Raw genomic sequence first — 26,789 nt, 5'->3', positions numbered from 1 at the left:
TTAATCCTACTGATAGGTTATTTATATTACTTGATCGTTGATTACACGTTTTATCGCCTCTTAATTATTAGTTTAATCATACCAGAAAACAATTTTCGTAACATATTTTAAATGATAACTTATTTCAGAAATAAAGATTAAATAATTTTTCTATCTCTTTCAGAATCAAATCTATAAATATAAGCCTATTTAAAACTGTTAATAACGTACAAACAATACGATAATTAGAACTGCATTCTATGAGTACACATTTTTTAAAACTGAGCTTTCTTATTCAACGTCGAACAATCGAGTTTTCCCAAGGTCAACAGTTTGTAGCCAGTTCAAATGGATTGTTGTAAAAAATTGCCTTTATACTTCTCACTAGCGGTCCACCCCCGGCTTCGCCCGTGGTACAAATGTATGTCACTCTGAGGAGTTGCAGCTTTGTAACTATGAAAGAATTTTTGAAATCGGTCCAGTAGTTTTTGTGTGACGACATTGCAAACATACACACATACACAATTGGTTATATAATTATGGTAATATTACTTAAGACATATTTGTATTAATTTGTATATCTTATTGAAAATCAAAGATATTAGAAATTTAAATTTATTGGCTACTAAAAAAAACTATATTTTTTATCATGATACAATTGATTACAACAAAAATTACTTAAATTGTTAAAGTTTTGAGACAAATACAAATCTCAATCTGCAAATTAAATTCTAAGCCAGCCGCAACGCTAAACAAATTGATCTCAAATCGAACAGTAAATAAAATGAATATTAAATATAACATTTTTATCACGTGTTAAATAAACAATTCTTATAAATTATCTACTTATCTATAACCTCTATTCGCTTGTGATAAGGTTTATTTCACTACAAAGTAAGAGCACATACTTTCCCACGAGGCCTGATGCGTAGAGGTTATTGTTCTAGCGATTGGTCTAATGAGAGTACGTGCTCAGAGAGCTCAGAGCGTAGGTTCGATTCCCATAACGAGTAGCGATCGAGATAGTGTGGGTATTTCATAATTGCACTTTATGTTGATGGGTTAACTTAGTGACTATAAATCCTGGTCTTGCTTTTGTTTTCATAAATTTGCAATATCCTACTTTATCCTCCTAATATTATAAATGCGAAAGTTTGTAAGGATGTGTGTGTGTTTGTTGCTCTTTCACGCCAAAACTACTGAACCGATTTCAATGAAATTTGGTACGTAGACAACTGGACAATTTGAATAACATATAGGCAATTTTTTATCCCAATATTCCTACGGGAAATGGACTTACGCGGGTGAAACCGCGGGGCGCAGCTAGTTTATATTATATATGAGTATTTCTCCGTTCGTTTTTTGTTCCGTCATAATCTTATATTCGATCTCTAATCTCTATGTTCACTTATCAAAATGAGATCCGGCATTTCATCCTGAAAACGTCTACCATATTCCATCCATTTATAATATTACTCGGTGGGTATCCCTGGATTTCTCATATATCAATAAATAAACTTATTTATAAGTGTATATTATACAAATAATTACAATATTCATATTCAAACTCATTCAAATATTCCCATTACGTCAGTGCCACACATCCGCGATTCACTTCGACTGTTTGCAGACCCACGACACGACTTTGAAGGTTCATTCGTACGGTGTTGTGCATATTAATTCATATTTTTATGTACGTTTATTTCTTCCATAGCCAGAGCTAGTTAAATTTCTATTTTTACACGCTTTTTATTAGCTTCACCTGTATGTTTGTTTGTATGTTTGTTTGTATGTTTGTTTGTAACCGACTTCTTTGGGCGCGATTTTGACCCACTTTAAACGGCCAGATTTCGTTCAAACTTTGTAGATTTATTGAGGACCGATGACAATACACTAATTTGATAAAATTATTCCATTTTTTAATTTGCAAAATATGATTTTTGTTAAAGCGTGTTTTTTAGTTTTTTTTAAACTAATATTTATTATGTGTAAGAATATTCAAAGATACTGAATAATGAAAGTTCCTAAGTTTTACATTTCAGTCACAACACAGAGGTCGTTGTATGATTGAGTTTAGTTTAACTACATTTAATAAAATAATAATAGAAGAACTCATATTACAGAGACATCATAAAAACACAAATGTTTCCTACATTTGTGTTATTGTATGTATGTTTGTAACGTTGTCAAACAAAAACTACATTACCGATTTCAAAACTCTTTCACCGTTGGACAACTGCATTTATAGGCTTTATATGTTATATGTACCACGCGCAAAGCTAGGACGAACCGCTAGTCACTTATAAATCTACAACTTCATAGCACGTGTTAAAATTAACTCCGTCACGCTATTGAATGCATAATGTAACATGGGTTATAAAATATTATAACAGTACACGATCGGGTGCTTGCTGACAACCGTATGTACACATGAATACTTAATATTATAAATCTCTTGAACAATTATATTGTTGTTCAACACGTGTTATAAATTTAAAAACATCTTAGTTGTTCATGTTACTTTCAATACCTAAAATAAAAGAGTTTTATTGCGATTAAGTATTTGAAAAACTTTGTTCACTCAACGGTAGCTTTCTTTTGTTCTAAGTGTCAAAACTGCAATTATTCTGTTCTATGCTGACTTAAAATCGTACTAATGTGGTACCAGTGCGGAGAGACAGAGCTATATAATAGGCGCCATCACATCAATGGAAGTAGCACTGCGCCTAATAAACACTCAATTTTATTTAGGGGTGAAGGAAGCCGTCTTAAAAAAGTACTAATTCCAGTGCGGGCAAACACAGAACTATAAAATAGGCGCCATCAGATTACTGGAAGTACTTACTGTTTCTAATTAACACTCAATTCCATTCGGACGTATAAAAAAAACATAAGAAGGCGTTTGTTTGAAAACCATCGTATTTTCGATAAAATAGCAATAAAATGGACACGATCTAATGTCCGCGTGGTCCAGTTGTTAATACAAACATTTCGTAAGCCGAGATATGTTATCAGCATTGTTTTTCTTAGAACTTGCATCGCGGTGCATTCAGAGGTCGTGGACCTATACAAAAACATCGAGCGATCTACTAATCACTAGTGTGTAATTTCCTCATTAATTATGTTATTATTTTACATAATAATTAACTATTTGTTCCATAATTCCTTACTTTTAAAATTTTAAAAGATACTAACCAGTCTAGCCACTTTCATTGATTCATTTATTTCTAAATACTAAAAATATAAGCTTTCACCTTTTATTACTCTGTCATTGTTTGTAATTAAGCTGAAAGAATTGTTTTTTTTAAACAGTCGTTAAGCAGTGCAGCATCATTATCATTATGTCATACGATATATATACTTTTCTCAGTAATATAGGTTTTATAATATACATGCACATTTAGTCTAAAAAGGTTCACAACTTCTGCTTTTATTTACTTCAATGATGACTCTTCCTAGATAAAGGCTCTGTTAGAGAAGTATTTGATTACAAGTTCTCTTTAATGTATGTACTATTTTAATTGTAACACACAGCGTTGATTGATTAAAAAAACAAGGTCTGGTTTTATTATTCAATAATAAATAATTTTTCAATCCACCAATTAGTTGATCTTTTCCTATATATCCTCAATAGTCCTTTTTCATAATTTTGATGATACTTTTTTTATTTGAAAGCCAGTGCCTTCCGTGTGTCCCATTTTTGGTCTATGTCTGCCATTTTGAAGGTGCATCAATCAGTGTTTAAACAAAATTATATATTGACAAGTCTTGCTGTGAGTCTTGCTCATGAGTTTTTTTTTAAGTAAGCGATCACCACCGGTCATGAAAATTTGCAGTAGTATGCAGTAGTGCTGCAAATGCTAAAGAAAGGATTTACGATAGGAATAAAGGGAAGGGAAGAATAAACTAGGAAGGACGAGGAAAAGGATATAGGCCTCCGGCTCCCCCACTCAGCGAACGAAACTCAGTAGCATGATACTGTTTCACGCTGATCGTGATTTCAATCAATCGATGATCCATATTTAATTTGGGGGTGTAGTACCCGCGAGCTGGCCCAATGCGTGCCGAAGCGTGCTCGACTCTCACACTCAAAGTAGAGTAAGTATTTTTTTTTTTTTTTTGTCACAGTCGGCAATGGAGCTGGTGGGACGCCTGATGGTAAACGCTACCACCGCCATGAACATTTGGAGAGGCATAAGGTCCATTGCAGATATTATTAAAAATTAAGTATTTGTAAATACTAAAATATATAATTATAACATACGTAATTAGCACAATAATTGATGTATGTCATTCACGGTCGCAACAATGCACACTTGATAAACTTCGACCCGCGGCTTCGTTTGACTTCAGAGTATACGGTCGTAATTGTCCAGCATCCATGAGCTATTTGTTTTATAATCGATTGCAAGTTATCGATTAACTATTAACCAACTTATAGGATGCTCATCAGTTTAATACGTATTGATAGATTGATAACTTATATTTAAACAAATACAAAAAGCGATACGATAAAATAGAGTACGTATGTAGGTAGGATAAACTGCCACCTTTTTTGAGCGTGATCCATTTAAAAACACTTGTTTGGAACTAGCAATAATAATTAAATTTAAGGCATATATCTATACTGATCTTTAAAAGAGGTTAAGTTTGTGAATTTGTTAGTTTGTGACATGCTAATCTTTGATTTTACAGAACCTGTACATATGTTTAGTATCGATTATATCAAATACTCAATACTAAAATAAAATAAGCAATAAGGACAAATTTTTCCTTTTTTTCCAATGTGATTAAAGTACATAAACGCAAACAAAACGACATTGTCTCTGTAACTTTCACGACCATAGACTATACGGTGTTTAATCTGTGCTCTCACTAAATAATGTCTCGAAGCAAAAACAATCATTTCCTGCTTCATTTGTTTTATCGGTGAAATGGTATCAACCGTTGTTCATATCCTGATACTTGTATTTTAACTAATTATTGATTAATTCCTTCCTGAGTACATAACTTTCACTAGAACGCATTGGACGATTGATTAATGTTATATTTTTATTATAATTACCCGACTAGATTTAGTGTAGGTTATATGTTATTGGCATTATGTTTATATAAGATACAGGGCCATAAATACGGTGTGGTCGCTGGTGTCTAGGCACAGGCACGTCTCCAGACGTTGACTCCGGGAGGTAAAAGGCGAAAATATTCTGCAGATAACAGCTGATAAGTCGATGAGTCTCAGTTATACGTTCGCACATACACGACATAAAAAGCTTATTGCACACGAATATAGGATTCAATTAAAATCTATTGTATAGCAGATTCTGACAGATAATCTCTAACATATATTTGATAAATGTTAGGTAGATAAATTCAAACTTCTTTCAAAAATACGGTTCAATCGCTTATGTAGTAGTCTGGTAACTTGGTAGCACCTTTCTCACCCAATAAAATATCGATAACCCAGCCCTTCACTGTCCCAGGGCACGGGCCCTACGTTCCGTGGTCAATTTAGATCAATGAGCGCTAACAGGAAGTAACGTGGCGCCCGGAAGTCCACAAATTGTTTGTTCTCACAACTAATTGTATCAACCCAGCTCACATTTAGACATTCTACAGATATGACAGCTTATCACCAATGACATAATAGATGTTACGTGTTCTAAATTTGAAGTTTGAATGTAGAATCTTTTTTTAATAGTTTATTGTTAGAGTTGATTGTACGGATTTTGGTATTGATGTAATTTAATGTTGAAGTCATAGTTATCAATTAGTTATATTCTTCTTACAATGATCTTTTAGGAGACGGGTTTTAACACTAAAACTACGGATCGTCAATTAATAATATATTTAGACAATAGTCTTTATAAGTGCAACCATCCCTACTAATATGATGAGTGCGATCTCTCTTCTTCATCCAAACCACTGAACTGATTTGGATGAAATTTTGTACAAGAAGGGGGAACTATGTGGATTAATCTGTATATTTTTCTCCTTTGATATGACTAGATACTATTATATATTATTGGTGATTTTACTATTATAATTGTAACTAGATGGGTTTCTATGCCACCAGCACTTCTATATTTACTCTTTGTTTTCATCAAAATCTAAAAAAAAATGTTTCAATTATTCCTTGTAAAGGTTATGCATCTAATGAATATAACCATGATATAAATGTCCTTTTGTACGACATTTATTATTATTTACGGAACTGTTCATACGATAATATAATATTATCACTTATTGATACAATCTCTGTATCCTTGGTGACATACAATTCTTAGGAATGGAGAAACCTTATTGGTTTTGTGACTCATTTGTATAGGAAAATGAGTTTTTACACGTATTTTATTGATGTGAGGTGTATCTTGGAGTTAAATATAAAATCAACGCTAAATTTCGATTAAACCGAAACTCAAAACGTTTATTTATTCAACAAGACTACGTTTAAAAGCGCTTTTGAATCGGCAAATGCTGAAAAATAATGAGTTGATTGAGTCATATTATTAATGTAGGTATATTCCCTGTAATATGTAAGGTAGTTTGAACATGATATTAAAATATTAAATAGTTTGATGGATTTAATACTTCGAATTGTGAATAAATATAATATATGTAATTAATTAAATTTATGGAGAGCAGTCCATTGTATTAATTGACATAAAAAATATTAATAATAAATTATCACTGTTTTTAAAACTTTCAAAATATATGATATATTATGTGCAATGGGTTAAATCAAAGTAAATGACTATAAAAGCTTATATTGATGAGTTATTATAAAATGTCGTACGTCATTCATTGGCCTTGATTGTATTTCACAAGAACCGGGTTTATTTGAAATAGGTACTTCGAATTAATTCCCTATATTTTTAAAATAGAAGATCCTTGGACATTTTAAATAACCTATATTTATGCACTTAATTCCAATAGAATTATAGGCATTGCAATTAAAAGTATAAACTTATTCGTTGTTCAAAACACAAAGATATCTATTGATTATCTCTTGACCAATTATAAAATAGGATGCAAAACAACTTTCGCTCTATCAAATGCCAAGAGATTATCGGAGATGAAACAACAATTTCATGTGATAAGATTATGAATTGAATGACGTATCGAGTGCAACCTCTACTGACGTCACTGTCAAAATGACATTTCACGCATATCACTCCGCCATGTTTGAATGTTGTGATATCGACGGTTATAGTGAAAGTGAATTCTGAAACTGCTTCGATTTATGCATTTTTTATTTAGATTAGTTTAGCCAGCAGTCATGAATTCTTTCCAATTTGGAAAAAAATGTGCAACTGTCACGTTTTAAACGATGTTACTATAAACTTACTTTTAAGTAATAATTAAACAATCATTTCGATGTATTTGAGCTCAGATTCAATCTCAAACATTTATTTATACAACTGGAATCCTTTGGCTTGAAAATATATTTTCGGATGACTATTATAATTTGATACGACATAACTGCGAGGTGTTATACAACTGGAAGCTCGACTTAAAGTGGTTTGTTCTCTCCTTTTAGTATTACTAAAACATAGCATCAGCGGACTGCGTTTACTTGGAATTTAAATCATGTCGCATACGACCTTGCGCCTTGCTTTCAAATCCGCATGTCGTTTATTTAACTGTCGATAATAGGTTTTACTTTACGAAAACATTCTCCTGTAAGTGTAAGCAGAATATACAAAGACTTCTATACGGTTGTAAATGTATAAATAATTAATTGTATGGAATTATCACGTTTCAAATAGAGAAATTTTTAAATTAGCACTCAAATAGCAATCTTTTAAAACTCGTCAATACTTTACACATGCTTCTATAGGTATTGTAATTTTAGTATGATGCAGCAAGGTCTTTAAATCTCATATTTTCCTTGTGCATTAACTGTATAGATTTTACAAATTAGTGATATGGACTATCTCTGCCTCACTTCGTTCCTTTGCTGTGATCTAATATTTGTTTTTAAAGTGTAGGTATTATGTTTTATGTGACGTAAGTATACATTTCTGTTTCTAATTCCGTCTCCATATAAACGTTTTAAATAAATTAAAAAAACATCATACATATAGCACAAGTCTTAGTTTGTTAATTTATAATTCTTTGAAATATTCAGGTATATCTCTTACTTAATTAAATTAATTTCATACAGTATCATTGAGACCTCAATTAGCGTTAATGGTTCAGTCTTTTCTTCATTATATTTATAATCATTGAGCAAAAAATTGCGGAATACCTTGTGGTGTCTATACATAACCTTTACATCACTATTCCGAGAATATGTCGCGAACCTTCGGATTTCGTTTTTGATTAATTTCCTCGAACCGGTCTTGCTGTGTATGAAGAGTGCATAATCGATTGTCATATTGCAACAGCAACGTATAGTGTACAAATATCTTGTTAAAAAATGAGAAAAAACAAATTCCAAAGAGTTTTTTTCCGATAAAAGAATATACCTCTTTTTCGGTCATTAATTCGTCGCTCGACTATCAGTTGTAAGATATAATAAACCTAATGTATCTACATAATATTTTTTGTCTTTATTTAGAGGCATAAAAGAATCTAATCCCATGGTACCTTAATAAAAGTCCAGTATAATGAATATTTCTTGCGTGATATTTGTATGAAATATTGTAAGAATTAATGAGTAGATAAAGCTGTCTCTGAGGAGGTAAGAAAATTTCTCATACATATTTCTATAGGTCGAGTACCAAGTAATGTAGTAGCAACTGTTAAATCTAATTTATTACAACCACAAATCTCAGGATAAACAAAATACAAAACTGTTTTATTTCAGTAACCTATCAATAACAACAGTGTCATCACCAAATCTTCTTTGCAGTTCGCATTTGAACCCTTCTCCCATGACGTGGTATCTTCCTGGAAAACAACAAATTTAGTTAATTCATAGGTTTTTTTTAAAGGAATTTTGCTTTGAGGCTAGAAAAGTAAGTCTGGGTCTGAATTGGACAAGATGTCGCATTCCTCGTCAATTAGAAAAGCAAGTGAAATTAATGTATTACTTACTGACTATACATTACTGATAATACATTTTATACTCAGGTAAAATAACGTAGTTTAAAACATATGATATATCCTTTTTCTTACCCGTCCCAGTCCTTTGTTATTCCTCTCGTCAACCCTTTCTTAATCGCTTTACAATTTAAAGTCGACAATCCATTTGTAGAAGCGTAAGGTCTGCAAACGACCTTACGCCTCTCCAAATGTTCATGGGCCGTGGTAGCGCTTACGGTGGTAGGCGACTATGACATAAAAATATATAAAACGTAGTTTGCTTAATCCATTATGATCATGTGAAGAAACTTACTATCTTTTACATGTTTGTCCTCGCAGTTTTGATACTCGAGTTCGCAGTAACTATGGAAGTAGTGATATTTCCATCTGAATGTATCGTAACCGCATATAGGATTGTGGTAGACTCTGTATGGAATATAAATAATAGTACATGTATTTGTGGAGGAAGGAAGGAGGTAAAAGAAGAACTAGACCAAACTTAAATAGGACCGGACCACATGGCAGGCGCTAGCTTTCAAATAAAAAAAAATCATAAAAATCAGTTCACCCAGTAAAGAGTCATGAGGTATGTAACAAACACAAAAATACAGTCGAATTTTTTTCGATTTTTTTCGAAGTCAGTTGATGAATAAAATATCTTAAGAAATTTAAGTACAATGTCCTATTTATAGGTTGATCGTCACACATCATGACATCACAGTAAATTCTAATTGGCAATCTTTAGACAGTAGAATGGTAAAAGAGAAAAAAAGAATGGTAATGTTTTTATTTTCGAGCTTTAAGGAGTCGGTGGTAAAAGTAAAATGGTAAAAAAATATGACAAAAAATGACGATTCAAAAGTGATTTCAGAAGAAGTCTAATTGAATAAATAAATGTTTAACTTTGAGATAATCTGAGAGACTGCAGAAACAACCATAAAAAAGTCCGTATCCCGTAGGAATATTGGGATAAAAAGTTAACCTATATGTTATTCCAGTTGTTCAGCTATCTACGTACCAAATTTCATTGCTATCGGTTCAATAGTTTTTGAAAGTGCAACAAACACACACACATCCTTACAAACTTTCGCATTTATAATATTAGTAGGATCTACGTCACAATTGTCTAGAACATCTGATGTAGTCTGCGACACAGTCCGTGTAGATCTTCTTCAGATTTGGCGGCAGCTCGTCATAGTTCATGCCTTCGAACACAAACACAGGCTTGTCCATATCTTCTAGTTTAAAGTCTGTCAGGTGGGGGAAGGGGAGGGGCTTTCTGGTTTTCTGTGCGTTTACTGCTAGAACTATTAAAACAACAAAGATAAATATTAAATAATAAAGAAAATTTTGGATTGTTTTTTAAATAAGGTATGAAGAGATTATTTTTGAGGGATTGATGTTAATTGTTAGAATTACAATATTACGAGATTGACTTCTTATTGTTCATAATGAGTGAATGCAGTGTCTTTAAGGGTTTTTTACATAAAAAACATTTAACTAAGTCTTTGGTACTGTTGTTTTTCTTTTCTTTACTAAATTATTGCGCAATAAGGACGTATTATTAACAATTATGAAAATTTTCGACATTTTGTGAATCTGTCCACGGATTTTTTGATGAAAGTTACACAATATTTTTCAAGCTGTACTCACATAGAATGTAAAGAAACAATTGCTTCATCATGTCTTAACATAAACAATGCAGAATTTCAATTAAGATAGTAGAGATTGTAATAATTTCAATCAGTTTTAATCTTCGCGGAGTATCTTTCTTTTTTAATTTACTTGCGCTATCCCACAGACCTAAAAACTGGGTGTCTTTGTATATAGTCTATAATATTATCTGTAATAGTCTCTTGTTTCTCTATAAGATTAATTTTTATTCATATTTTAGGTTCATCGGCTAAAACAATAAATAAATTAATCATGTAAGTAATTGGAACTGCACTGTCCATTGGATTAATACATACATATCTACATATTTTACTTACTACAGTGGCGCAATGCCTCAAGTGAGTCTTGGCCTCCGAAGTATACCTACATACCATAGATAATTAAATATTACTAGTAAGTACTAACAAAAATTTAATAATAAATAAATTCTTCAGTTTCATATGCTCCATAAGCTGAAGAATTCATTTATTTGTATGTTAATCTCAGGAACTATTGGGCCGATTTCAAAAATTCTTTCACAGTTGAATATGTATATCGTAGGTGATCCCTGATTGCTATAGAATAACACGGTATAATACACGAGAATAACGAAAGAAGCCGGGGCGGACTGCTAGATCAATTGCAGAGTCCGCTTTGAAATTTGTCATCGTCACGAAGTAGTTACGTTCCGAGAGATACAACTAGCAATAAGGGAATTCGTTCATCACGCCCGGACACTTCTTGGAAGTTATTTGAGATATCTTTTTAACGGCTTTTTATACTTCTTCTAAATAGATATAATATATGTTTGTAAAAACTTAGTGTTTTGTGTTGAGAAACAATTTTTAACATAATCCAAATGATTTATTTAACTTCAGTTTATAATTTAAACGTTTATCATGTTTTTAAAGGTATGTTAGTTGTGTTTATAATATTACCTATGTAGTAAAATTCATTAATTTTATTATATATGATAGCAGTACTGTTTAACTTTCAAATGCAATGGACACGGGCGAAGGACAACGATCCATTCAGCCTAAACAGACATCGACAGTGGAATCTCATTAGACCGATGATGTTCTTAAAACAAATGTTTCGCTCTCTATTCGCTCCAATAATTTAGATAAAAGAGCTTAAGTCTGCAACATTTACGTGCGATTTGCAAAGAATGTTTACAAATGAGCAACACGTGTTGTCCATTACGTTTCAAACAGGTCAAGAAGAACCGCCTGCCGACAGAGCGATTAAAGTCTATCTTAAAATCCAAAAATGGCGGCCTGTTAAATCGGTTTTCATTTACAGATGCAGCTTAATAACATTTAATGACAGATTTCAGAGATTCTATGTTTAAACAATAACTGTTGATATAAATAATGTCGCCTGAGGATACTTTACATTAAATTATTTGCTATTGTATTAACAAAATAATATATATTTGAAATCTTATTAAAAAATAGGTAACTATTAGATGTACATTGGATCTTGTTTCCTAGTTGCGGTCATGTATTCTTAATTTCTGTATTTTCTGCCAATATTCATTTAGAGCTAACTTTGTATATATCTTATCGAATGTCAATAGTTTTTTCACATACAAAATCAAAAATGCCTTGGACAACATGGTTAGTTCTTAATGATCACTAGGTACCTAGTATAGAACAAAGTCGCTTTCTCTGTCCCTTAGTCCTTGTATGCTTAAATATTTTAATCTTCGCAACGGATTTTGATGGGGTTTTTTTTAATAGATAGAGTGAGTCAAGAGGAAGGTTTATATGTATAATACAATCTATTAAACTACTTCGAATTTAACGAAAGCGAAGCCATAGGCAAAAGCTAGTGTATGTATAAAATATAATAATCTATAATAGCCGTTTACACTACTTTAAACAAAAGATACTGTTTGATTAACAGAGGTTTCTTTGTAATACGAATTAACTAAAATTCTGCGAAAAATGATAAGTTTTGAAAGTTACTGAAACTGGCATAGACGATGATGTTATTAATTGTCTCAGGTCTCTGAATGAACGTTTAAGACAACAAAATATGTTTATCTTAGTTACAAATTAATGAATTAAATACAAATAATTGTAGTTACATGATAAACGATTTAAGTACGATTATCCGAATTTAAGAGATTATTAAGAGCTATAAAAGTATTTTTAAAAGGTCTGGTTCTGTTGCGTTTTACCTTAAAGTATAAAGTGTTGCGAATTAGATCTGATAAAGATAATTGCTAACAATTGTTTCGGATTTGCAACGACTATATAATGCAATTGAAGTATTTTTGGTTGCACTGATCAGTTTTATAGTTTTTTATTTATTTATAGTTATTTGTTACTAGTTGTCAGCGTAGTATTTGTAATAAAGCTTATATTAAAAGAACCCTTTAAGTCGAATAGTATAAAACAAAGCCGCTTGCCGCCGTCTGTCTGTCTATATGCAAAGATCTTTAAAATTTCGCAACAGATTATTGTTTTTTTTAAGAGTCATTGAAGAGAAAAGTATATATAATAACATAGAATAAAAGAGGGGGGAAAGAGATTGCCGCGGTTAAAAACAAGATAGTCATAGACAATATTCATGCACAAGCAAGAAAGCACACAGCTAACAACAAAAGACAAACCAGAGACAGTATAAAGAAGGAAATTAGAATATCGTAAACACAGAGACGACAGCATAAGGAGAAATAAAATTATTACTACCCATAATTTAATATTGTTGGAATCTTTATACAACGTTTCAATCACAGTAATAATCGTATGTGTGAAATGAACTGTTGAATCTGAAACGACTTGTAATTTCCGAGGCACCCAATTATCGGCCCTCCAGTAATTGATGGGTCAATATTTCATCAAACAACGGTTTAATGAACTTTTATTACAACATAAGGAACTTTCTAGTACATCATAGTAAGCATTCTTTTAACTTGCTATCTAGACATTTTTTTCTTCGTAAAGTTTATAAAGATTTTAACTATGTAGGCATGTGGTAGAACGTACTATTCCTACTAATATTATAAATGCGAAAGTTTGTAAGGTTGTGTGTGTGTTTGTTGCTCTTTCACGCAAAAACTACTGAACCGATTGCAATGAAATTTGGTACGTAGACAGCTGGACAACTGGAATATAGGCAATTTTTTATCCCTATATTCCTACGGGATACGGACTTGCGCGGGTGAAACTGCGGAGCGCAGCTAGTAATTTTAATAAAACAGACATATTCATTTATTTGATTTTCATAGACGGAGTAGCAAAATATCAAAATATCCCTGCATTTTTTGTGTTTATTGAATTCATATTATTAAAAAAAAAACTCCCGCCATGCATTACTCACATAGTTACGACAAGAACGGGCATCATTGTAATAAATCCAGTTAAAAGTCAATAAATTAACTGGACGACCCGCCAACTCGATGCTGTGGCGCTACCGAAATATTTATTTATTTTATTTAACGATGTTTATATTCCACTTGTTTGTATCAAAGCATTTATTTATTTTCAACAATAAATATTAAATGTCATTGAAATATTTTTATTTTAGTCATTATTAGTTCTCGTGTAACTCGACAATTAATTTGAATTACACAATTACATACACAAATTCTAATATATTTTTGCACCTCGATATGTAGGATCGACCATACCGATAAATTATTATGTTATCTATTTATGATTAAAAGGAATCCTCAATTCTCTCTATATCAATGGCTATATTTTAAAAAAAGAAAATCGCGAAAAAAAATATCTGAAAATCGCGCGGGTTTATAAAAGCTACAGCAGGCTATGGCTATCACTGTCCGTACATAATAAAGATAAAAGTAAAACAGGCAACCCTTTATTTTTACAACAGGTAATAAAAATATAATCACAGACTATCTAAGCATCAAACGGTTGCGTATCCTGTCCACCTGGCATGAGCACGTGCGCACACCACGTACATTTTTTGCCGCGTTTTTTACGCAGCTCTTCATTCTATTTTTAAAATAGGCTCCTGTCCAGATGACGGGATGGGAGTTTCAAGAGCGTTCTTTATTTGAAATAATTAAGGATTTTGAAATAGAGAATTAAGTAATTTAGAGTCAGTAGTATCCCATTCTATAATATCTTCGTGTATGGATGACTAAATACTTTCCAATACCAAAAGGATTTCAAAAATCAGTCAAGTGTGAGTCGGACTCGCGCTAAGGGTTTCGTACTGGCTAAATGGCTAAAGGACAACTGCAAAAAAGCGGGTCATCCATCTAATGTCTAAGACCGTGCCAATCGTTGTACTCGATTTTTGTTATTCGGGCAACAGGAATACATGTTTGGAAGTGTTAATTTTCCTACTATCTCGGCTAATAATATTCAGCTTGATGACAGACAAGCGGATAGAAAGACACTCAGACATGCAGGCAGACAGACGGACAGCGAAGTCTTAGTAATTGCGTCCATTAAACGGAATTGTGAAAAATTTTGCCTTTAGTGTGTGCGTCAAATTTATAACCCTTATAGTGTGGGGGAGGAATTGAAATACTTCATTTATTTTAGTTATGTTTGAAGTGCCCCACGCGTTCTATGAAGCACTTCACAGATAAGGTATTTAAGGAACTTTTATGGATTTTTCATAGTCCGTCTACAACTGTAATAACAACTCTTTAGACAATTACAGCGAACCATAAAAAGTAAACGTAGACATTAAATACTCGTCCTTTGTAACACGCTTTTTAAATTGATCATTTTCTATGGAATGAATTGTTATATAAGACTGTTTTGTGCCAATAAGCAAATACACAGACATGCACTTTTATTTCGTCTTAATATGAAAACTTTTTTCTTCCTTTTTCCTTCTACATGGGCCTGGTGTATGTTGAAACATGCAAAAAAAATTGTGTCTGATTGTTATATTAAAATAACCGCTTTTTACTCAATGGACATGGATCTAACCAACTATCAAATTGTTATTGTTAGTTTTAAATTTTTCTTCGTCTGTCTATTTGTTCCGGCTAATCTGTGGAACGGGCGACGCGACGCGACGGGCTTTCACTGGAAGATAGCCTGTGTAATGAGGATTAATTTTAAATAAATGGCTTTATACGTTTATTGACGCGGCTGTATCCGCGGGACTCGGCTAGTCCATAATTACGCGCGAGTTTGTTTAAATTAATGACAATCCAGATCTAGCGCCATCTGTTGACGCAAATGGAAACTGACTTACTTACACTTACTCAAATATAACGTAATATAAACCAAATGCTTCCTACACACCACAAACGAGATCAAAAACTTAACAATTTCCGATAAAACATGAAAAGAAAAAGGAAATGTTTGCTATCAAAATATGATTGGGAATGGAAACACCGGCGGACGTTCAAATTGTAATCTTCCCAAAAAACGTTTGATCCGCGTCTTTATTATTAACGGGTTAAGGTACATTATTTCCGATTTCCTAATTTCCTGTCGTCACACCTCATTCACCCAATTTAGGGCGTCCTGTCTCGTGTAAAAATATACCAAAACTAATGCCATTAATAATAGACATGATTTTATTGTACGCAATGTGTATGTAGTTAGATAACATATTTACGTATGTCTTTATATATAATTATATATAATATTTATATATATATATAATTATTACAATGATTAACTGAGCGTGCAGCTCTTTTATATAATTTATATTAAAATACATACATACATACGTTTTATATATATATAGTAAATAATATATATGAATAATTATAATTATTATAAATATTGAACCATAATTTATATAAAGTAAACTGAAAACATCAAAAAACGTTTTTTTACACCAAATTGGTATAAACATAGATTTTAAATACGTAAAACTATTTTTTCCACATGCAATTAACGTCGTTGGTTACTAAAAATTAGTAAGTCTTAAATACTTCCTTAATTTAATCATCATTATTACATTACAAGCGAAGCGAATAATTAATAATTGTGATAATTCAATTATTATGAAGAAAATCAATCATCTAAGCTTCGGTTGACCCGTAAAATTTTCATTAGTGTTCTACTTACATAGTAGGAAATGATGTAACCAGCATATTACAAATTCGTAATATTTTATTATGTAATGAATATTGACTTATTATTATTTAAATTAAGAATATTTGATGAATTCTATGTCTTAAATTAATATTATTAACATTGATTTTTTTTAAGTTTTGCGCCATCTATGTTTAATAGTCGGAACTATGATAAAACTCTTTAACGCCCCACGTTAATCGCAAATGTTTCCGATTGTCGTGCGTGCGTACATTAACACTAATTTGTGTCTGGGCTCTAATTGCAGAACATAATTACTTATTACATATGCTCCATAATAACACATTTTGCATACTTTGTTTGTTGTTAACGCATATTAATATTAATTATTCTTCAAATCAATTATGTTGAATATTGAAAAAAAAAACATCATTATTTAGTAGGTAGGCATGTATGTATGTAATATGTAGACTCATATGCTAATAATAATTAACAATACTTACAATTGAGAAAAAAAATCATAATTCTTTACTCAATTTACTTACAAAATAAATCAAAACGATGCAATAACAAAGGTCATTCTCAAAGCACTAGTACGAGTTTTTTCGAAGACACATTCCAGCATCATCCGGCGCGGGTTTTTCAACTTCCTTGCGCCAAGTTTACGAATGATGACCACTTTTACCGACACTTTCTTCATTACCATACTCAGTTATTATTACGGAGGAAGTGTGTGCTTTTCAAGTAGTACTTCTGTGTAATTGTCAACATTTACATTTATCTTGGACCATGCATATAACAGTGAATTTTGAAAATAGAAGCAAGTAGACATGTTTTTAAAAAGATCACATTAGTATTTAAGGACATCTGATTTGTACTCGTGATTTGTAGGTTCAACCAAGATTCAAATATTATCTCAAAATTCTATGCCTATTATTGTGATCTTTTATGTGAACGTTTTGCTAATCATTGAAATATTACCTTCATGACTAGACATAGAGCTGGTCTAAAGCTAGTCTAGATAAGTCATCAAAGTACTCTAAGTATATGAATGCTTATACCACGAATCAAAGGGCCTACGAATAAATAATCTATGTGAAATTAATCTGCTATCTGCACCCTATGAATCCGTGTTCATTTTAAATGAATTAACCTGAAATATAACGTTATAACTTTTTGATTACACCTATGTGTTTCACAAGAATTAATAAAATGCATTTGATGAACATTTGAAAGTAGCATCAATTACCTACACACACAAATAAAAACTCATTAACTATATCTCTTTATAATATGAGTATGAAATATTACGGATAAGTTATTTTGTCCAAATCTCTTCATCGTGAAAATAAGTATTTAAGACTAAGGAATTGCATCAATTAAATATAATCCAAGGAAAATATATATAGAACTCACTTTGTGCTGGAGCTTCGTGCACAAACTATTCAAATAGCAAATAATTTTTAATGTGTTTCTGAGAATATGTGAAGAAATTCGCAGCACATCCTTAAAACCGAAACGAATCGAAATAGATGTTGTTGTTAATTTGATAATTGTTAGATGTAATATTATCCTACTTCCTAATAAACTAATATGATAAATGCGAAAGTTTGTGAGGATGGATGTGTGTGTGTGTGTTTGTTACTCTTTCTCGCAAAAACTACTGAACCGATTGCAATTAAATTTGGTACGTAACTAACTTTTTATCCCGATATCTCTACGGGACACGGACTTACGCCGGTGAAACCGCGGGGCGCAGCTAGTGATCTTATAAAAAGGTGCTCATCCACTACAAGTGCTTGCACACGGCTTCGGTTGGCTATCATTTGGTGCGGTCCGTATACTCTACTTGTTACTTTTCCAGACACACTACTTATATCCTCCATGGTTAACTCTATAAGAAAATTCATAGTCGTGTAATTGTATAAATTTTAAGAAAATGGTGAAAGCTATATTAATAAACTTTTTTGTGCTAAAATTATCGATTGCATGCGTTGAAAATGTGAATTTAATATTTTATAGGTGTCTACTATTTATTTATTATTACGAAATAATTTAATGAACTAAATGGATTAAATTTTTATATTCACTATAGCGTATGTAAAGTTTCCCTATCATAATAACTACTATTATAGTATTATGTTATCTATGCTATAATACCTATTGAATAACCCGCTCATAAAATTTGTTGCATCAACAAAATGGATGGTAGCCGGATGCCGTGAGAAAATTGCACTAATAAACGATGGGTTTTCGTACTATCATAGTTTTTTTATTGATTATGAAGTATGTAGTTCAATTTTATATTTTTCTTGGCTGGTTTAATTTTATATCGACCGTGGAACAATATTCACATTCTTTCATTCATTAGAATTGTTAGTTATTCCTTTATTTTTAGGGTATGAGAATAGCAGATGTAAAAGTAAAAATTGTCTATGGAAATAACATCGATCAAATATTGAACATTCGCCACTCTATATGGCTATTGGATGCCATCGATAAGCATCATACTTAATCAGAGTATAATAGACAAGTACGCAGGGCTTCCTGTTGCAACAATAGGAAACAGCAGGTGGCACCCCTCCCTCGAACCCTTAGTACTTCCGCGAAGTTTCAAACCGTAAATCCTGGCTCAGTAGTCAAATAGCTGTCACTGTGATCGGCCGTACAATCGTGCGCACGATATGGCTGCGCCCGTGCCAGCCCCGCGAATGCGTCTGGCTTTCCACCCCCATAACATTCATGTAAGTTTTACAATTCGAATTGCGAATACATTTTGGAACATGTCAAATTTCGCGCTTCAATTTGAATTCCGAACGTGTAATGTGATCATTGATTATGTTATTCCTCTTTTTTGTTAATATTTTTTTATTGCCAGTTTTTATAAATTAATTATTTTCGGTGAGTTGGATCATAAAATTGTCTACGATAATTTTTAAGACTCCAGTGTTACGTGTTCAAGTGTAGACCTTCGCGCGTGGGAACCTGATTTTCTGCAATCTTTGCATACTGTTGTGTTGAGTAATAATCATTTTAATGTTTGTGGTATTTGTCAATTGAAAAGTGTAGAGGTATTACAGTGAAATATATTAACGGACATAGGTTGTTTTAAAAGCTAACTTGACAGAAACTTTAAAGTTTAGCCTAAATAATAATCAGAAATATAAAATTAAACGCTATTTCAATTTACACATGAACACTTTATAATGAAATTTTTATAATCAGATTTTTTAAAATAATTTAAATACAAATAAATAATACTAACTATTTATGAAAATAAGCGCATAACAGTAGTTACCCAATTCTTCAATATGGTAACATCTTACGTACTGACATATTATAGTTTACTCTGTGTAAATACTTTTTTTTAATTTATTTTGTGGTTAGCGCGCGTCCAGGAAGTGGCGAAGTGTTGATTTGAGACAGCAGTTGTCGCTTACGCACTTACAGAACGTTTGTTTTACAAATAACTACACTGACGTAAACATGAGACGATTGTAAATCTGCTATTCTTCAACCACTACTTCTATGAGAACACTAAACGTGAAATTATTACGAAATCAAATGTAATTCGTATATGCTTGAAATAGTGAATATTTAGGCAGTTTTTTATGCGGGTGTCGGATTGATTAATTTTTATTTATATTGTCTGTTGTTTTCCATTATTATGAAGGTTGAAATATTGTATTGCCTTGAATCTAGATCAACCTGAAAGCTATTTACACTTGCTCTACCGATATAAAGACTTACTTTAATATTATACCTGGATAGATTGAAATGTATTTTGATCGTGACTTTTAGAACATTTTATTTATTTATTTATTTATAATACTTTATTGTACAAAACAGAAAAAATAGTTTATACAAAAATTTAATATGGCACAATGAAATTTTGTACAAAAGGCGGCCTTATTGCTAGACAGCAATCTCTGCCAGTGCAATTGCTAGACAGCAATCATTTGTTATCAATGGTGAATAATTAATAAACTGTTTTCATTTCCACTTTAAATGGTTCAAAATTCCAACTATTCTCATAATCTAATCCAATTTAATAGTAAAATATTCCTACCGACCTGTCAACGTTTCAAATAAGATTCTAAAAAAGAACCAATATATTATCATATTCTCAAATAAGTGGAGATCATAAAATTTTAACACATTTGCAACGTAACCTTTTTTTTTTAAGTGGGAAAATCTTGCATAAGATACTCACGGCACCCGGGAAAAGAGTCGTGGGTTATGTCGGATTCCTACTGACTAAAACCACATTGTGTTCCGACGCGCTGCTTTAAGCGGAACTGCGGAAACACTATGTACTCTGTGTGTACTCTGCCTCTACTCAACCTAACCTAACTTAAACTAAGCTAGCTGCAAATACAGGTAACTGTTTCGTTAGACATATTCCTAACAATAACATTTTTTCCAGACCACAATCAAAGTCTACGCCCGCTGCCTTCGTCCAGATATCGAATACAAGACCCTCTCAGTCACCTGGGGGACCCGGGCCAAGGAGGTGGTGGCTACACTACTGGGAAAGTTTCGCATGAGGCACCGGGACCCTCGGCTGTTCTACCTGAGCATGGAAGTCAGGGTCAGGGCCGCTGGCCTGCGCACCACGCTCGTGTTGGATGATGATGCAAGACCTGCTGCGCTGCAGGCCTGCCATCCTAAAGGTTACTCGAAGTAAGTACTTTTTAAACGGGGTTTTTTAAATAACATTATATCGAAATTATCTGCATACATACAGATTATTGCCTAGATTAGTATCCTTACTTAAATTGTCTCATTTGCTCTTATAAAGAATAAACGTAAGGAATTAATTATTTAATCCTTACAACCCAAATTAGGATACTAGATAAACTCGTGAAATGTTATACTAAATCCTTGATAAGTGTACAAAAATTGAATAAAATCTGTCCCTTTAAAGTTAGTCATAATCTAGAATAAGTCTGTTACATACAAACTTACAGGTGAAGCTAATAAAAGCGTGTTAAAAAGAATTTTCGTGCTTTAGCACGAGCATAAGCTATAGCTTAAGTTTATTTAAGGACTATGAGATAAAACGTGCATCCTAATTTGTCTGACTTCACTTTCTTATGTACCTAATGTAAAATCTCAATTAGTTAACTCAGATTGAAGTCTAAAAAGGTTTTTTTTAGCTTCATGATCAATTATTTTTTCTTTAATAAACTTATGTCCTGTCTTAAATGCCATTTATTTTCAATTTTTGCCCTCAAAATACTGCACTATCAAAACTAGTCCACAACTAGATCTGAAATTTAGGCCAATTGCACTATTAAGTTCGCAACCTATCTGTTTTACTTGTTGATAGTGCAGTAATTAATTATCGAAATAATCGGGTATTTATATCTATTGAATTGTTTTCATATAATACTATGATAATAACAATATTGTTGTTTACAAATGCTATGTTATATTATATATATATAGGTGACTTCCCGAACTCGCAGCGCCCTAAAAACATTTATGGACATGTTCCCCTTATTTTTCTTACCTTTTGAATCTTTACTCGAGTATTATGAATACATACAAGTTAAAATTATCACAATCGGCTAAGCCATTCTCGAGTTTAAGCGAGACTAATGACCAACAATTGGTTTTTATACATATAGTTTTATAATTGTGCATTTGAAATACAATTAAAAGCCTATGATCATCTAGCTGTTACCCGTGTCGGCAGTCGCGTGTTATTCGGACGAGAAGTAGTCTATGTGCTACTAAAGACTCTAATCTATGTCTGCAGTAAATTTCATACAGATATGATAAGCAGTTTTCGCGTGAAAGAGTCACAAATATCCATACATCCTTCAATCCATCTATACTTACAAACCTTTGCGTTTATAATATTAGTAGGATAAACTGTTTTGAATGAATTAAATTATAGCACGATTATGGCTCTTACTTTGATAATGGAATAATCTTGTTTCAATAGTTGATATGCTTCTGAAAGCATTTCTACAATTCTCTGAGTAGACATGCTTTCGTAAAATTAGCAAGTTGTTAGTATTAGATTCTAACCTTCATTATACACATATTTATCAGCAACATCATTAACCTATTTTGATTGTCGTCCTCCAAACATATTTGTTAACGGTTTTGTCAAATTGTTGATGTTTTTAGTCGAAAATCTGTCAAAACAACAATGTTACTACAGCATTCGTTGGACCACCGGCTAGTTGCCGCTCGAAAAAGCTTTTGTCCCCTTTCCGGTGCTATTCTTGGCGCGTAAACACGAGCAATAAAAAAGTTTAAAAGATTTCTCCGAGAGCCCTGTGACCGTATGGATATTCCTTTACTTGATCTGTTGACGTCTGGATTGTTTGTGGACACTTTGATTGCGTTTTAATGACTTGATAGCATTGTTTACATTCTTTTAATACTCAATTCTGATTTATAAAGGTTAGAATTGTGTGATGGAAATTATTTGCTATATTCTATACAGTTACAAGCTTCGCCGGATGGGAGAAAATTCTTAGCCTAGTAATGAGTAATTACTGAAGGCTAGTTGAGGAAACAATCAGAGAGTTATGCCCAGTTATTGCTCTTTCACTTACTGAGAATCTCATAATTATCGATGATTTCAATCTATAATGTATAAGACTAGTATTAGTATTATATAATAGTATATATATGTAAAAATTAAAATCTGTTTCTCATGATAGCCAAGCGAAAAATTAATTGTGACAAGAGTCGAGAATTTATAATTATCTGAATTAATTATATAAGTAAGAAATATTTATAGTGTAAAAACTAAACATATAAGCACTGTAAGAAAAATATTAATCACAAGTCGTCATTATTGTATCATCTTAGATATCTTATTATTATCATAGTGTACGTTTACAGAAACGGTGATTATGACAATAAATAACACCAATAATCGTTAAAATTATCCATAGACGTAATATCTATTGTTATTGCTGTTACTGATAGAATTATGGATAAGAAAGTGAATTATAAAAATAACTCCCAGAGAGTTGAACTTAAAAATATTGAAGGTGTAAATTAAGTCAGTAAGATTGTCTGAGTTTCAACGTTCGCATAAATTGTTTTCTATGAAGAAAGTAAGGAGGGGGAAGGTTCCACTCCAGATTATTGGATGGTACCAAACGACATGAATTTACTTTCAAAAAAAAAAAAAATCACGTCAATCGGTTGAAAAACCACGGAGTTATCGACTAAATAATAATAGTTAAAAAAAACTAAAAAACACGCTTTTATCATATTTTGCAAATTGAAAAATTGAATAATTTTATCAAATTAGTGTATTGTCATCGGTCCTCAATAAATCTACAAAGTTTGAACGAAATCTGGCCGTTTAAAGTGGGTCAAAATCGCGCCCAAAGAAGTCGGTTACAAACAAACAAACATACAAACATACAGGTGAAGCTAATAAAAAGCGTGTAAAAAAATGGTTGATTGGACTGACTGATTGATTCCCAACGAAGGAGTCGTTGGGAACGTAAGTTAAAAATAATGAGGACGACCTTAGTAATTATAATTTACCGTTTCGCTAATCCTCTAACCTTTCGATAATTTCAAAGCTCTTATAAGCGTAAAGTATTTTATGTAATTGGCTTTCGATAGATTTTTTTTCGTGTAGCTTTATTCATTACTTATCAAAGAAGTTCCGAACAAGAATTAAATTTCATAGACATTAAATTTTATTTTTATGTTTATGTCTAAGTCTTACCTCTAAATTAAATTGAAGGTTCTTTATTCGATATTCTTGTAATGCCTTTTAGTGCATCTTAAAATTTATCGTTCCACTTAATTATTTCAAGTGGATGCATAAGGATTGATGTTTTAACTCTAACAAATTTATAATTATCTTTGGTACGTGTTACATTGTTTATATTTTGATCGATTTAAGAAAATATTTCAGTCGTTAGGTAATTAGTTTATTATTAATTATAGCATTTTTTTTTCAGTGCTCATCCACGATATCTTGTATCATTCTTCGCTTAATTTTATATAGAACTTAATTCTGAGCTAAATTTGAATTATTTTAACTACGCGACGATAAGAAAGGTTTAGAATATTTTTTCATATGACTTGATTTTGAATTTCTATAATATTTAATTTAATAACCATCATTATCATCACCAGCTCATATATGTGCCCACTGCAGGGACATTGTACATTTGTCAAGGATCGGTAACAATAATAATATTTCACGAATTTATTTTATTATCCAGATGTGGATCTCCAGAATTAAGTAATTTTCTTGCACATACTCTGTATAAAGAGCAAATAAAAAAAATCTTGTTGATTATAGAGAATTGATTTTAATCAATGCGTGTCTTTTATTATTTTTTTTTTAACTTCATGTATTAATGTTACCATAATATATTTTTCAGATTTTCTCTCCAAATGCGTCCAGGTGGTCTCGTAAAGATCTACGATTCAGCATTGATGTCGTCATCCCAATACAAATGTCTGCTGACGAGCGAGAGGACGACCGCTGACGAGCTGTTGGCCATACTGCTGCACTGTTACGATTCTAATGAGGGCGTCGAAAGATTCTCTTTGTATGAGGTGGGTTGATGCTCATGAAATAGTTTGAAAAATATTGAAGAGTTACTTGCAATTCTGCGTTTATAAGATACCGGTAACATTTAAAGCTAGTAATCAAGTGATTTGGAATCATTGTAGAAAACGGATATATGTCCCTCTCTAATTTTCAACTTCGTTCAATTTTCTGTAAAAATCTGAAATCAGTTTGTTTCTCTTACTTACTACTATACTTTAATTCCAGGTCTGCCCCTCCCAAGAGTACGAGCGCAAGCTGCACCCGGACGACTTACCGCTACTCGTGCAGCGCGCGTGGCCGTCGGACAGCGACTGCCACTTCCGCGTGCGCCGCAACCCGCGCGCCCCGCCCCTCCCGCCGCGCTCGCTGCCCCCCCTCGCCGCGCTGGCCCCGCTGCCGCCCGCACACCCGCCCGCGCCCCTCACCCCGCTCCCCTCCCCCGACGAGACCCAAGACGACGAACCTTCCAGAGCGCTCTCCGCTCTCTCCTTAGAGTCGGACGATAATAGAAGATACAGCCCCGTATACAAGTTCCCCAGCATAAGCTACTGTAGAGAAACAAAAAACGACTACTTGTACATCTGACTAGCGCTGAATCTAGTGCGATTCGAGTATTTGGGAAAGAAAGCGCTCAAATATAAGCGGCGCTGAGCTGGGTGCGACGTGTAAAAATGTAAAGTGTAAATATTGGAACGTTTTGTACCAAAGATCGAGAGGATTGTACATTTTTAGGCTAAGGTGTGAAAGGATTAGAACTATTTAACATTCATACGAATCACCCAGGTGTTATTGGAAAGCTATGAGCTATATGTACCTTAACAATGTCACGAGAACTTGCTTATTAGGTATCTGTAAAAATGTATCGATTAATGCAATTAGACATTATATTCAGCATTTTTTTATAGTACTTTTTTACAAGTTCTGTATAGACTAGTATAAGATGTCATTGTAATAACTAAAACGCAATTTTATCTTTAAATAACCAAGAATTTTAATAGTATCCGTAAAATGTATATAATTTTATATAGCCAATTGTAAATTTCATTAGTACATACATGTAATGATTTCATTTTATGCGTATCGAAAATATATGAAATTGATATATCTATATATTTTCCGAAATATAATTTAAACATACACAAATTCCTTCTGCTAAAGTTACGTTTTATCATATTGGATAAATTAAATAAAAATTATAAATGAGTAAACATAACTCTCTAGTCTTACGTCATCTACGTAAAACAAAATATTCCTGCATGATTATAACTCCTGTATACGAAACACTGGGTGTAAAATTGTAAATAAAATAAATATAGTGTTAGCTAGTAGACACCAAAGAGGCAAGATTAGATATTTATCTGTTATGTATTGTGATGTTTAATTTATTTATCTGGGGCGATGCCCGCACGTGGAGTTTATCCATTAGAATACCTGTAATAAATTAAATGATTACGTTTTCTTATGAGTTCGTTTTATTTTTAGTTGTCACTTATCCTACTATTTCTTTAATCAGTAGAATACATTGACAATTTGGGTCATATTGGTAATTAAATAAGGAATTTAATTACCAATATGAGCCAAATTAA

The 26,789-nt window shown here is 32.3% G+C and overlaps 1 protein-coding gene across 1 annotated transcript in view; it reads left to right on the top strand.

Annotated features, from left to right (window-relative positions):
• Nucleotides 1–26,665, top strand: part of LOC119840055 — a 61,684-nt gene extending 35,019 nt beyond the window's left edge. Inside the window, exons 3-5 of the mRNA XM_038366556.1 lie at nucleotides 21,076–21,332; nucleotides 25,031–25,208; nucleotides 25,429–26,665. Of these exons, the coding sequence (XP_038222484.1) occupies nucleotides 21,076–21,332; nucleotides 25,031–25,208; nucleotides 25,429–25,788 (795 nt within the window). The 3' untranslated portion in view covers nucleotides 25,789–26,665. The remainder of the gene's footprint in view (nucleotides 1–21,075; nucleotides 21,333–25,030; nucleotides 25,209–25,428) is intronic.
• Nucleotides 26,666–26,789: the final 124 nt, after the last annotated feature.

Source organism: Zerene cesonia, chromosome 1 (assembly GCF_012273895.1).
Source record: "Zerene cesonia ecotype Mississippi chromosome 1, Zerene_cesonia_1.1, whole genome shotgun sequence".
NCBI classification, from domain to species: Eukaryota; Metazoa; Arthropoda; class Insecta; order Lepidoptera; family Pieridae; genus Zerene; species Zerene cesonia.
Note: the sequence above shows the minus strand (reverse complement) of the source record. Positions and strands in the feature narration are given on the sequence as shown.